The sequence below is a fragment of the Salmo salar genome, chromosome 20 (assembly GCF_965601325.2).
Source record: "Salmo salar chromosome 20, fSalSal1, whole genome shotgun sequence".
Taxonomy (NCBI): domain Eukaryota; kingdom Metazoa; phylum Chordata; class Actinopteri; order Salmoniformes; family Salmonidae; genus Salmo; species Salmo salar.
Window position 1 is genome coordinate 88,057,484 of NC_138310.1, and position 12,639 is coordinate 88,070,122.

At 49.3% G+C, this 12,639-nt stretch overlaps 1 protein-coding gene across 6 annotated transcripts in view; it reads left to right on the forward strand.

Moving 5' to 3' along the window:
* The window catches only part of LOC106581515 (protein CASP), a 181,715-nt gene that overhangs the window by 102,974 nt on the left and 66,102 nt on the right, over positions 1–12,639 (forward strand). For all 6 annotated transcript variants that reach the window (XM_045704075.1, XM_045704070.2, XM_045704072.2 and 3 more), the window contains exons 12-14: positions 2,412–2,470; positions 9,078–9,123; positions 11,116–11,212. In XM_045704075.1, the coding sequence (XP_045560031.1) occupies positions 2,412–2,470; positions 9,078–9,123; positions 11,116–11,212 (202 nt within the window). The remainder of the gene's footprint in view (positions 1–2,411; positions 2,471–9,077; positions 9,124–11,115; positions 11,213–12,639) is intronic.

Below are 12,639 nucleotides of genomic sequence, written 5' to 3' on the forward strand. Positions count from 1 at the left end.
TCACCACCTCTCACACACCTCTCACCACCTCTCACACACCTCTCACCACCTCTCACCACCTCACACACACCTCACACACACCTCACACACACCTCACACCACCTCACACACACCTCTCACCACCTCACCCACCTCTCACCACCTCACACACCTCACACACACCTCACACCACTCTCACCACCTCTCACCACCTCTCACCACCTCTCACCACCTCTCACCACCTCTCACACACCTCTCACACACCTCTCACACACCTCTCACACACCTCTCACACACCTCTCACACACCTCTCACACACCTCTCACACACCTCTCACACACCTCTCACACACCTCTCACACACCTCTCACCACCTCACACACACCTCTCACACCCTCACACACCTCTCACCACCTCACACACCTCTCACCACCTCTCACACACCTCTCACCACCTCACACACACCTCTCACACACCTCTCACACACCTCTCACACACCTCTCACACACCTCTCACACACCTCTCACACACCTCTCACACACCTCACACACACCTCTCACACACTCACACACACCTCTCACACCCTCTCACACACCTCTCACACACCTCTCACCACCTCACACACACCTCTCACACCTCTCACCACCTCACACACATCTCTCACCACCTCTCACACACCTCTCACCACCTCTCACACACCTCTCACCACCTCTCACACACCTCTCACCACCTCTCACACACCTCTCACCACCTCTCACCACCTCACACACACCTCACACACACCTCACACACACCTCTCACCACCTCACCCACCTCTCACCACCTCACACACCTCACACACACCTCACACCAACTCTCACCACCTCTCACCACCTCTCACCACCTCTCACCACCTCTCACACACCTCTCACACACCTCTCACCCACCTCTCACACACCTCTCACCCACCTCTCACACACTCTCACACACCTCTCACACACCTCTCACACACCTCTCACACACCTCTCACACACCTCTCACCACCTCACACACACCTCTCACCACCTCACACACACCTCTCACCACCTCACACACCTCTCACCACCTCTCACACACCTCTCACCACCTCACACACACCTCTCACAACCTCACACTCACCTCTCACCACCTCACACCACCTCTCACCACCTCACACCACCTCACACCACCTCTCACCACCTCACACACACCTCACACACACCTCTCACCACCTCACACACACCTCTCACCACCTCACCCACCTCTCACCCACCTCTCACCACCTCACACACACCTCACACCAACTCTCACCACCTCTCACCACCTCTCACCACCTCTCACCCACCTCTCACCCACCTCTCACACACCTCTCACACACCTCTCACACACCTCTCACACACCTCTCACACACCTCACACCTCACACACACCTCTCACACCCTCACACACCTCTCACCACCTCTCACACACCTCTCACCACCTCACACACACCTCTCACCACCTCACACACACCTCTCACAACCTCACACTCACCTCTCACAACCTCACACACCCGCTCACAACCTCACACACACCTCACACACACCTCACACACCCGCTCACAACTTCACACACCTCTCACAACCTCACACACACACCTGCTCACAACCTCACACACACACAAACCCGCTCACAACCTCGGGTGTAAGTACAAGTTGATTGTCATTATACTGTTTGTCTGGGAATTTCCATCCTTCTCATCCATCATTCATTTATCTCCTCCCTGCTCCTCCCTCTCTCTGCTCTCATCCCCTCTTCTCCCTCCCTCGCTCGCTCTGCTCTCATCCCCCCTCCTTCCTCGCTCGCCCTGCTCTCATCCCCTCTCCTCCCTCGCTCGCCCTGCTCTCATCCCCTCTTCTCCCTCGCTCGCCCTGCTCTCATCCCCTCTCCTCCCTCCCTCGCTCTGCTCTCCACCCTCATCCTCCTTTGCTCTGCTCTCATCCCCTCTGCCCACCTCCCCTCTCCTCCCTCGCTCTGCCCACCTCCCCTCTCCTCCCTCGCTCTGCTCTCCTCCCTCCTCCTCCCTCGCTCTGCACCTCTCCCTCGCTCTGCACTCCTCTCCTGTCCTCCCTCGCTCTGCATTCCTCCCCACTCCTCCCTCGATCTGCACTCCTCCCCTCTTCTCCCTCGCTCTGTACTCCTCCCTCGCTCTGCACTTCTCCTCCCTCGCTCTGCACTCCTCCCCTCTCCTCCCTCGCTCTGCACTCCTCCCCTCTCCTCCCTCGTTCTGCACTCCTCCCCTCTCCTCCCTCGCTCTGCACTCCTCCCCTCTCCTCCCTCGCTCTGCACTCCTCCCCTCTTCTCCCCTCTCCTCGCTCTGCTCTCCTTCCCTCTCCTCTCCTCCCTCGCTCTGCTCTCGTGCTCTCTTCTCTCCTCTTTCCATCCCTCTTCTCTATAGCAACTGGAGGAAAAGCTGCAGGAACATGCTGACTATGAAGAGGTGAAGAAAGAGCTGAGGTGAGTGTGTGTGTGTATATGTGTGTGTGTGTTGTACCCTGGATACAGTTGTACTCTGTTCTTACACCAAATACTGGCAAAAATGTACTCATTCAGTTAATGATTGACGTGTGTGTGTGTGTGTGTGTGTCATTGTCTCTGAGGTCCTCTAACAGCGGTAGAAGGGAAGCATGTCCTCTTGTTGTCGATCTCTAAGTCAATACTGAGTGTTTATTAACGTGCTTCTCTGTGTGTTAATGGATTTTTATTAGTAGTAACTCCTGCAGATAATTAACCAGAAGGGTAATACTGCAAAACAGGATCAATGAGTTAGCCAGATTTTTTTATTTTTGAAAGATACTCTTGAAATGGGCGTGGCCTAGCTTTATTAAAACCCCCCAGAGTCGATGCCCCCCCCCCCCCGTGGAAATCAAATTAGCATAATTCAAGCCTGGGCTGCTTCTCAATCCACCGATGTCTGCCATTTCATCAGCGGTGAAAGGTGTTTGCTTGAGCTACAAACGATTATGACCCATCTACGGAAAGGTGAGACTCTCACAAACACGTATGTGTCGGTTGTTCTGCTCTAGGGCGCCCACAAGACTCGGTAGCCCGGTACCGGTATAAAACATGTATGGAAGAATAATATGGAAGTAGTTTAGTGCCTGAAAAAATGGGTTTAAATATGTCAAATAAAAATCATTTCCTGATGTATCTTTTCACTCAGACAGGACAGACACTTCAAAACAAACCACCATTTAATTTTTTTCCTCCGTTTTTCCAAGAATAAATCTGTTATTCTATGTGTTTATACCGGCTAATAGAAGACAGGCCTAATTCAATATTTCATTTTATTAATTTTTTACATTTTTTGTTGGATACCTAAAAGGGTCCTAAAATCCTTCTGACCATTCCATATAGGGCCTCCTCGGTGATGCAGTGGTCTAAGGCAGTGCCACTAGAGATTCTGGGTTCGAGTCCAGGCTCTGTCGCAGCCGGCCGCGACCGGGAGGCCCATGGGGCGGCGCACAATTGGCCCAGCGTCGTCCGGGTTAGGGGAGGGTTTGGCCGGTAGGGATATCCATGACTCATCGCGCCTCTCCTGAGTCCGTACGGGAGTTGCAGCGATGAGACAAGACTGTAACTACTATAAATTCCCAGACAGCAGCACGGGCTATCTGACTCCGCCTTCCCAGACAGCAGCACGGGCTATCTGACTCCACCTTCCCAGACAGCAGCACAGGCTATCTGACTCCACCTTCCCAGACAGCAGCACGGGCTATCTGACTCCACCTTCCCATACAGCAGCACGGGCTATCTGACTCCACCTTCCCATACAGCAGCACGGGCTATCTGACTCCACCTTCCCATACAGCAGCACGGGCTATCTGACTCCACCTTCCCATACAGCAGCACGGGCTATCTGACTCCACCTTCCCAGACAGCAGCACAGGCTATCTGACTCCACCTTCCCATACAGCAGCACGGGCTATCTGACTCCACCTTCCCAGACAGCAGCACGGGCTATCTGACTCCACCTTCCCATACAGCAGCACAGGCTATCTGACTCCACCTTCCCAGACAGCAGCACAGGCTATCTGACTCCACCTTCCCAGACAGCAGCACAGGCTATCTGACTCCGCCTTCCCAGACAGCAGCACAGGCTATCTGACTCCACCTTCCCAGACAGCAGCACAGGCTATCTGACTCCGCCTTCCCAGACAGCAGCACGGGCTATCTGACTCCGCCTTCCCAGACAGCAGCACAGGCTATCTGACTCCACCTTCCCAGACAGCAGCACGGGCTATCTGACTCCGCCTTCCCATACAGCAACACGGGCTATCTGACTCCGCCTTCCCAGACAGCAGCACGGGCTATCTGACTCCACCTTCCCAGACAGCAGCACGGGCTATCTGACTCCACCTTCCCAGACAGCAGCACGGGCTATCTGACTCCACCTTCCCATACAGCAGCACGGGCTATCTGACTCCACCTTCCCATACAGCAGCACGGGCTATCTGACTCCACCTTCCCAGACAGCAGCACGGGCTATCTGACTCCACCTTCCCATACAGCAGCACGGGCTATCTGACTCCACCTTCCCATACAGCAACACGGGCTATCTGACTCCACCTTCCCATACAGCAGCACGGGCTATCTGACTCCACCTTCCCAGACAGCAGCACGGGCTATCTGACTCCACCTTCCCAGACAGCAGCACAGGCTATCTGACTCCACCTTCCCATACAGCAGCACGGGCTATCTGACTCCACCTTGCCATACAGCAGCACAGGCTATCTGACTCCACCTTCCCAGACAGCAGCACAGGCTATCTGACTCCACCTTCCCAGACAGCAGCACAGGCTATCTGACTCCGCCTTCCCAGACAGCAGCACGGGCTATCTGACTCCACCTTCCCAGACAGCAGCACGGGCTATCTGACTCCACCTTCCCAGACAGCAGCACAGGCTATCTGACTCCACCTTCCCAGACAGCAGCACGGGCTATCTGACTCCACCTCTCACGTTGTTAAATCGACGGTGGACGTGTAACTGAAATGATCTCTCCGTTAGCTGCTCCTCTCGGTCACTCCCTCCCTGCTCATGAGAAAGCAGTTTGCTACTTTTCCTCACGCCAACTCTTATTTTCTGTGAAATAATCTCTCCTATTTTAGAGTGTCGAATGTCATGTTCCTTTTGATGGCATAGAAGGCCCTTCTTGCCTTGTCTCTCAGCTCGTTCACAGCCTGGTGGAAGTTACCTGTGGTGCTGATGTTTAGGCCGAGGTAGGTATAGTTTGTGTGCTCTAGGGCAACGGTGTCTAGATGGAATTGTGGTCCTGGCGACTGGTTATTTATTTCTGGAATACTGTTATTTTTGTCTTACTGAGATTTAGTGTCAGGGCCCAGGTCTGTCAGGGCCCAGGTCTGTCAGGGCCCAGGTCTGTCAGGGCCCAGGTTTGTCAGAAACTGTGCAGAAGATCTAGGTGCTGCTGTAGGCCCTCATTGGTTGAGGACAGAAGCACCAGATCATCAGCAAACTGTAGACATTTGACTTCTGATTCTAGTAGAGTGAGGCTGGGTGCTGCAGACTGTTCTAGTGCCCTCGCCAATTCATTGATATACAGTGGCAAGAAAAAGTATGTGAACCCTTTGGAATCAACTGGATTTCTGCATTAATTGGTCATAAAAGTCACAACAATAGACAAACACAGTCTGCTTAAACTAATAACACACACAAATTATTGTATTTTTCTTGTCTCTATTGAATACATCATTTAAAAATGCACAGTGTAGGTTGGAAAAAGTATGTGAATCCCTAGGCTAATGACTTCTCCTAAAGCGAATTAGTCAGGTCAGCTATTGGTTAGAGCTGCTTTGCGCTATTAAAAACACTCACAACATGTTTGTTTGCTATTCACAAGAAGCGTTGCCTGATGTGAACCATGCCTCGAACAAAAGAGATCTCAAGAAGAACTAAGACTTGTTGACTTGCATAAAGGGTAACAAAAGTATCTCTAAAAGCCTCGATGTTCATCAGTCCACGGTAAGACAAATTGTCTATAAATGGAGAAAGTTCAGCACTGTTGCTACTCTCCCTAGGAGTGGCCGTCCAGCAAAGATGACTGCCAGAGCACAACGCAGAATGCTCAACGTGGTTAAGAAGAATCCTGTCAGCTAAAGACTTACAGAAATCTCTGGAACATGCTAACATCTCTGTTGACGAGTCTACGATACGTAAAGCACTAAACAAGAATGGTGTTCATGGGAGGACACCACGGAAGAAGCCACTGCTGTCCAACAAAAAATAAAAAATAAAAATAAACATTTTTGCACTTCTGAAATTTGCAAAAGTGCAGCCTGGATGTTTTATTTTTGACCTTTATTTAACTAGGAAAGTCCGTTAAGAGAGAAAGAAAAGTTTATGGCCGATATCACTAGTGTCCTGCCTAGTCTTCCCTGTAGCTCAGTTGGTAGAGCATGGTGTTTGCAACGCCAGGGTTGTGGGTTCGATTCCCACGGGGGGCCAGCAAAAAAAAAAAATGTATGAAATGTATGCATTCACTACTGTAAGTCGCTCTGGATAAGAGCGTCTGCTAAATGACTAAAATGTAATGTAATGTAATGTAGCAGTAAAGAACGATGTTTGTACAGATGTGTAGGAGGAGACTCAGCCTAGGAGAAAGGGTTAAATATCAGTGTTTGTGTGAATATGTCTTTATCTGAATGCAGCTGTATTGATCCTCTGGGAAGAATAAACTTGGTTTAGCTTTTATAGTGTCCGTTTTTTAGTTATTTGTATTTTTTATTTCACCTTTATTTAACCAGGTAGGTCAGTTGAGGACAAGTTCTCATTTACAACTGCGACCTGGCCAAGATAAAGCAAAGCAGTGCGACACAAACAACAACACAGAGTTACACATGGAATAAACAAACATACAGTCAATAATACAATAGAGAGAGTCTATATACAGTGTGTGCAAATGAGGTAGGATAAGGGGGGCGAGGCAATAAATAGGCCATAGTGGCTAAATTATTACAGTATGGCAAATGAAACACTGGGGTGATGGATGTGCAAAAGATGAATGTGCAAGTAGAGCTACTGGGGTGCACAGGAGCAAAATAAATACAGTATGTGGATGAGGTAGTTGGATGGGCTATTTACAGATGGGTTATGTACAGGTGCAGTGATCTGTGAGCTGCTCTGACAGCTGGTGCTTAAAGTTAGTGAGGGAGATATGAGTCTCCAGCTTCAGTGATTTTTGCAGTTAGTTCCAGTCATTGGCAGCAGCGAACTGGAAGGAAAGGAATTGGCTTTGGGGGTGACCAGTGAAATATACCTGCTGGAGCGCGTGCTACGGGTGTGTGCTGCTATGGTGACCAGTGAGCTGCGATAAGGCCGGGTTTTACCTAGCAGAGACTTATAGATGACCTGGAGCCAGTGGGTTTGGCGACGAGTATGAAGCGAGGGCCAGCCAACGAGAGCGTACAGGTCGCAGTGGTGGGTGGTATATGTGGCTTTGGTGATAAAACGGATGGCACTGTGATAGACTGCATCCAATTTGCTGAGTAGAGTGTTGGAGGCTATTATGTAAATGACATTGCTGAAGTCTAGGATCGGTAGGATGGTCAGTTTTACGAGGGTGTGTTTGGCAGCATGTGTGAAGGATGCTTTGTTCCGAGAAGTTTGAGTTGAGTTTGTACTCTGAGAATTAGGTTCTAACAAGGGCCTTTATTGTCATGGGAAACATATGTTAACATTGCCAAAGCAAGTGAACTAGATAATAAGCAATAAATATTAACATTAAACATTACTCACAAAACTTCCAGAACAATAGACATTACAAATATCATATTATGTGCAAATAGTACAAAAGGGAAAATAAATAAACAAAAATATGGGTTGTATTTACAATTCAATGGTTTCCCTTTTCTTGTGACAACAGGTCACATATCTTGCTGCTGTGACGGCACATTGTGGTATTTCACCCAGTAGATATGGGAGTTTATCAAATTTGGGTTTGTTTTCAAATTCTTTGTGGATCTGTGTAATCTGAGGGAAATATGTGTCTCTCTCTCTCTCTCTCTCTGTCTCTGTCTGTCCTGTCTGTCTGTCTGTCCTGTCTGTCTGTCCTGTCTGTCTGTCCTGTCTGTCTGTCCTGTCTGTCTGTCCTGTCTGTCTGTCCTGTCTGTCTGTCCTGTCTGTCTGTCCTGTCTGTCTGTCCTGTCTGTCTGTCCTGTCTGTCCTGTCTGTCTGTCCTGTCTGTCCTGTCTGTCCTGTCTGTCCTGTCTGTCCTGTCTGTCCTGTCTGTCTGTCTGTCTGTCTGTCTGTCTGTCTGTCTGTCTGTCTGTCTGTCTGTCTGTCTCTCTGTCTGTCTCTCTGTCTGTCTCTCTGTCTGTCTCTCTGTCTCTCTCTCTGTCTCTCTCTCTGTCTCTCTCAATTCGCTTTATTGGCATGACGTAACAATATACATATTGCCAAAGCTTATTTTGGATATTTACAATATAAAAATAAATAAAAAATGAGAAGTAATATTGTCAATGGGACAACAGTAACAACAATAACCAAGGGTCAAAATAACCAACACATTCAACAATAACAATGATCATACAGTAGAGGACATGTGCAGGTTTATTGGTCTGTCAGACACTGTCCCTCAACTTATGGCAGGCAGCAATGTAGTGCGCTGCCAACTCACAGCTCTCTGCGTCCTCCCCCAACAGGACGGGTAGCCTATCCTCATCAGAGAGGTATTTGAAACCTTGAATAAGGGTTTCAAATTTGGGGAAATGACACTCTCTAATTGTTTATATTTTTGACATTTTGTCAGGAAATGCAGCTCTGTCTCAGGTTCTGCTGTGGTGCAGTGGCTGCACAGCCTTTCCTCTACAGGGAGCCAGGTTTTCCTGTGTCTACCCTTCTCAATGGCAAGGCTGTGCTCACTGAGCCTGTACTTTGTCAAGGTTTTTCTGAGGTTTTGATCAGTAACCATGGTCAAGTAGTTAGCCACGGTGTACTGTCGATTTAGGGCCAGATAGCACTGCATTTTGCTTTGTGTTTGTGCTTGTGTTTCCCAATAAGCAATGTAGTTTTGTTTTGTCTCTCTCTCTCTCTCTCTCTCTCCACAGCATCCTCAAGTCTATGGAGTTTGGCCCAACTGACAGCTCAGTGCAGGTACAGGGAAAACTCCTCTACTTTTGCATAGCGACTGACTGTAAATACTGCTGATGTGTACTACTGTTCTTCTTTATCTCACCACCCCCCCTCTCTCTCTCTAACCTCCCCCCCTCTCTCTCTCTCTAACCTCCCCCCTCTCTCTCTCTCTCTCTAACCCCCCCTCTCTCTCTCTAACTTCCCCCCCCCCTCTCTCTCTCTCTCTCTCTCTCTCTCTCTCTAACCTCCCCCCTCTCTCTCTCTCTCTCTCTCTCTCTCTCTCTCTCTCTCTCTCTCTAACCCCCCTCTCTCTCTCTAACCCCCCCTCTCTCTCTCTCTCTAACCCCTCCTCTCTCTCTAACTTCCCCCCTCTCTCTCTCTCTCTCTCTCTCTCTCTCTAACCCCCCCTCTCTCTCTCTAACCCCCCCCTCTCTCTCTAACCCCCCCTCTCTCTCTCTAACTTCCCCCCTCTCTCTCTCTCTCTAACCCCTCCTCTCTCTCTAACTTTCCCTCTCTCTCTCTCTCTCTCTCTCTCTCTCTCTAACCTCCCCCTCTCTCTCTCTAACCTCCCCTCTCTCTAACCTCCCCCCTCTCTCTAACCTCCCCCCTCTCTCTCTTTCTCTCTCTCTCTAACCTCCCCCCTCTCTCTCTTTCTCTCTATCTAACCTCCCCCCTCTCTCTTCTCTCTTTATGTATCTCTCTAACCTCCCCCCTCTCTCTCTCTCTCTCTCACCTCCCCTCTCTCTCTCTCTAACCTTCCCCCTCTCTCTCTTTCTCTCTCTAACCTCCCCCCCTCTCTAACCTCCCCCCTCTCGCTCTTCTCTCTTTATGTATCTCTCTAACCTCCCCCCTCTCTCTCTTCTCGCTTTATGTATCTCTCTCTAACCTCCCCCTCTCTCTAACCTCCCCTTTCTCTCTCTCACCTCCCCCTCTCTCTCTCTCTCTCTCTCTCTCTCTCTCTCTAACCTCCCCTCTCTCTCTCTCTCTCTAACCTCCCCCCTCTCTCTCTTTCTCTCTCTCTAACATCCCCCCTCTTTCTCTCTCTAACCTCCCCCCCTCTCTAACCTCCCCCCTCTCTCTCTTCTCGCTTTATGTATCTCTCTCTAACCTCCCCTTTCTCTCTCTCACCTCCCCCTCTCTCTAACCTCCCCCCTCTCTCTCTTTCTCTCTCTAACCTCCCCCCTCTCTCTCTTTCTCTCTCTAACCTCCCCCCTCTCTCTCTTTCTCTCTCTAACCTCCCCCCTCTCTCTCTTTCTCTCTCTAACCTCCCCCCTCTCTCTCTCTCTCTCTCTAACCTCCCCCCTCTCTCTAACCTTCCCCCTCTCTCTCTTCTCGCTTTATGTATCTCTCTCTAACCTCCCCCTCTCTCTCTCTGTCTAACCTCCCCCTCTCTCTCTCTCTAACCTCCCCCCTCTCTCTCTCTAACCTCCCCCCTCTCTCTCTCTAACTTCCCCCCTCTCTCTCTTCTCTCTTTATGTATCTCTCTCTAACCTTCCCTCTCTCTAACCTCCCCCTCTCTCTCTCTCTAACCTCCCCCCTCTCTCTAACTTTCCCCCTCTCTCTCTTCTCTCTTTATGTATCTCTCTCTAACCTTCCCTCTCTCTAACCTCCCCCCTCTCTCTCTCTAACCTCCCCCCTCTCTCTCTCTAACTTCCCCCCTCTCTCTCTTCTCTCTTTATGTATCTCTCTCTAACCTTCCCTCTCTCTAACCTCCCCCCTGCTCTCTCTCTAACCTCCCCTCTCTCTATAACCCCCCTCTTTATTTCGCTCTCTCCTCCCCCCTCTCCCCCCCCTCTCTCTCTAACCCACCTCTCTCTCTAACCTACTTCTTTCTATATATATATAACCCCCCCCTCTCTTTCTGTATCTCTCTCTATAACCCTCCCCTCTCTCTTTCTGGGTCTCTCTTGCGCTCTCCATCTCTCTATTTTCCTCGCTCTCTATCTCTCTCCTTCCATCCTCTCCTCTCTCTTTCTCTCCTCCTCCCCTTCTCTCTCTCTCTCTCTCTCTCAGGACATGTCTAAACCCCTAGAAGTGTTGTTGTTGGAGAAGAACCGTAGTCTGCAGTCTGAGAGTTCCTCTCTGCGCATCGCCAACACAGAGCTGAGCGGTGAGTCAGTTTGCCCTGGGGGTTAGGGCCTGGGGGTTAGGGCCTGGGGGTTAGGGCCTGGGGGTTAGGGGTTAGGGCCCGGGGGTTAGGGTGGTTACCAACACACTGCATTGAGTCTAGACCAGTGCTTGACTTGGACTGAAATAGGTACCTATGTTAATTTTGGGTCCCTGTACTAATTGTATTAAGATGCTGGAACTCTGCAATAGTTTAAAAGTAATATTCTATAAGAGATGCCAGAACTCGAGGATAGAAAATGTGAGGTTCTGGGACTCGGTTCCCTTGAGCTAGACCCAAGTCAAGCACTGGACTAGAAGGACTCCAGAAAGTTCTGTTTAGGCAACACAGATAAATAGGATTTGTGGGGTTGCTAAGTTGCACTGGGGGATTTATGAGTGTTTGATCTTTGACCTGGAGTTGGATTGGACTGGCTCGAGACAGGACCAGAATCAGGTGGGTCCTGGATGGAACCGGTTCTTGTCTGGAATACTCTTCTTTTAAGTGACATTAACACCCTTATCTAATCACTCAACACTCAAACTGACGTTGTTTGAGATAATAATTTATTCTGTCTGAATGCTCTAATAAAGTATCACTAGAAAAACAACAGCAAGAACCCAACCAGTGTGGCTGGAATAAAGACTGGAGCTCGTGTCTACATTTCATAGACATGGCCATGTTTCAGTGTGTGATCTCTGATAATTAGGCTGCGGTGCCTCCCTCAGCACTAGCCCTCTCTATATCACTCCCTCTGTGTTTCAAATATTATCGGTGTTAACCAAAGGCCTGGGGGACAATACATGATCAATTATTAAGGGTTACAACGGCCCAACCAATGGTTGGTGAATCAAAATATTTGCCGCTCTATTCAGGGTTAACTGTCTTGTTCAGGGCCAGAACGACAGATTTGACCTTGTCAGCTCAGGGATTCGATCCAGCAACCTTTCGGTTACTGGCCCAATGCTCTAACCACTAGGCTACCTGCGGCCCCTTATACTGGAGGGTTCATATTAAAATGTGTGTGCAGTGGGCATGATTATTCCATGTTCAGGGTTGACAGAATTCAGGTAGAGGGGATGTTCTTTTGTAATAATGAGAAGTTCCTGTACAATCCACCTGGTAACAAGCTCAGTTTATATAATGAGAAGTTCCTGTACAATCCACCTGGTAACAAGCTCAGTTTATATAATGAGAAGTTCCTGTACAATCCACCTGGTAACAAGCTCAGTTTATATAATGAGAAGTTCCTGTACAATTCACCTGGTAACAAGCTCAGTTTATATAATGAGAAGTTCCTGTACAATCCACCTGGTAACAAGCTCAGTTTATATAATGAGAAGTTCCTGTACAATCCACCTGGTAACAAGCTCAGTTTATATAATGAGAAGTTCCTGTACAATTCACCTGGTAACAAGCTCAGTTTATAT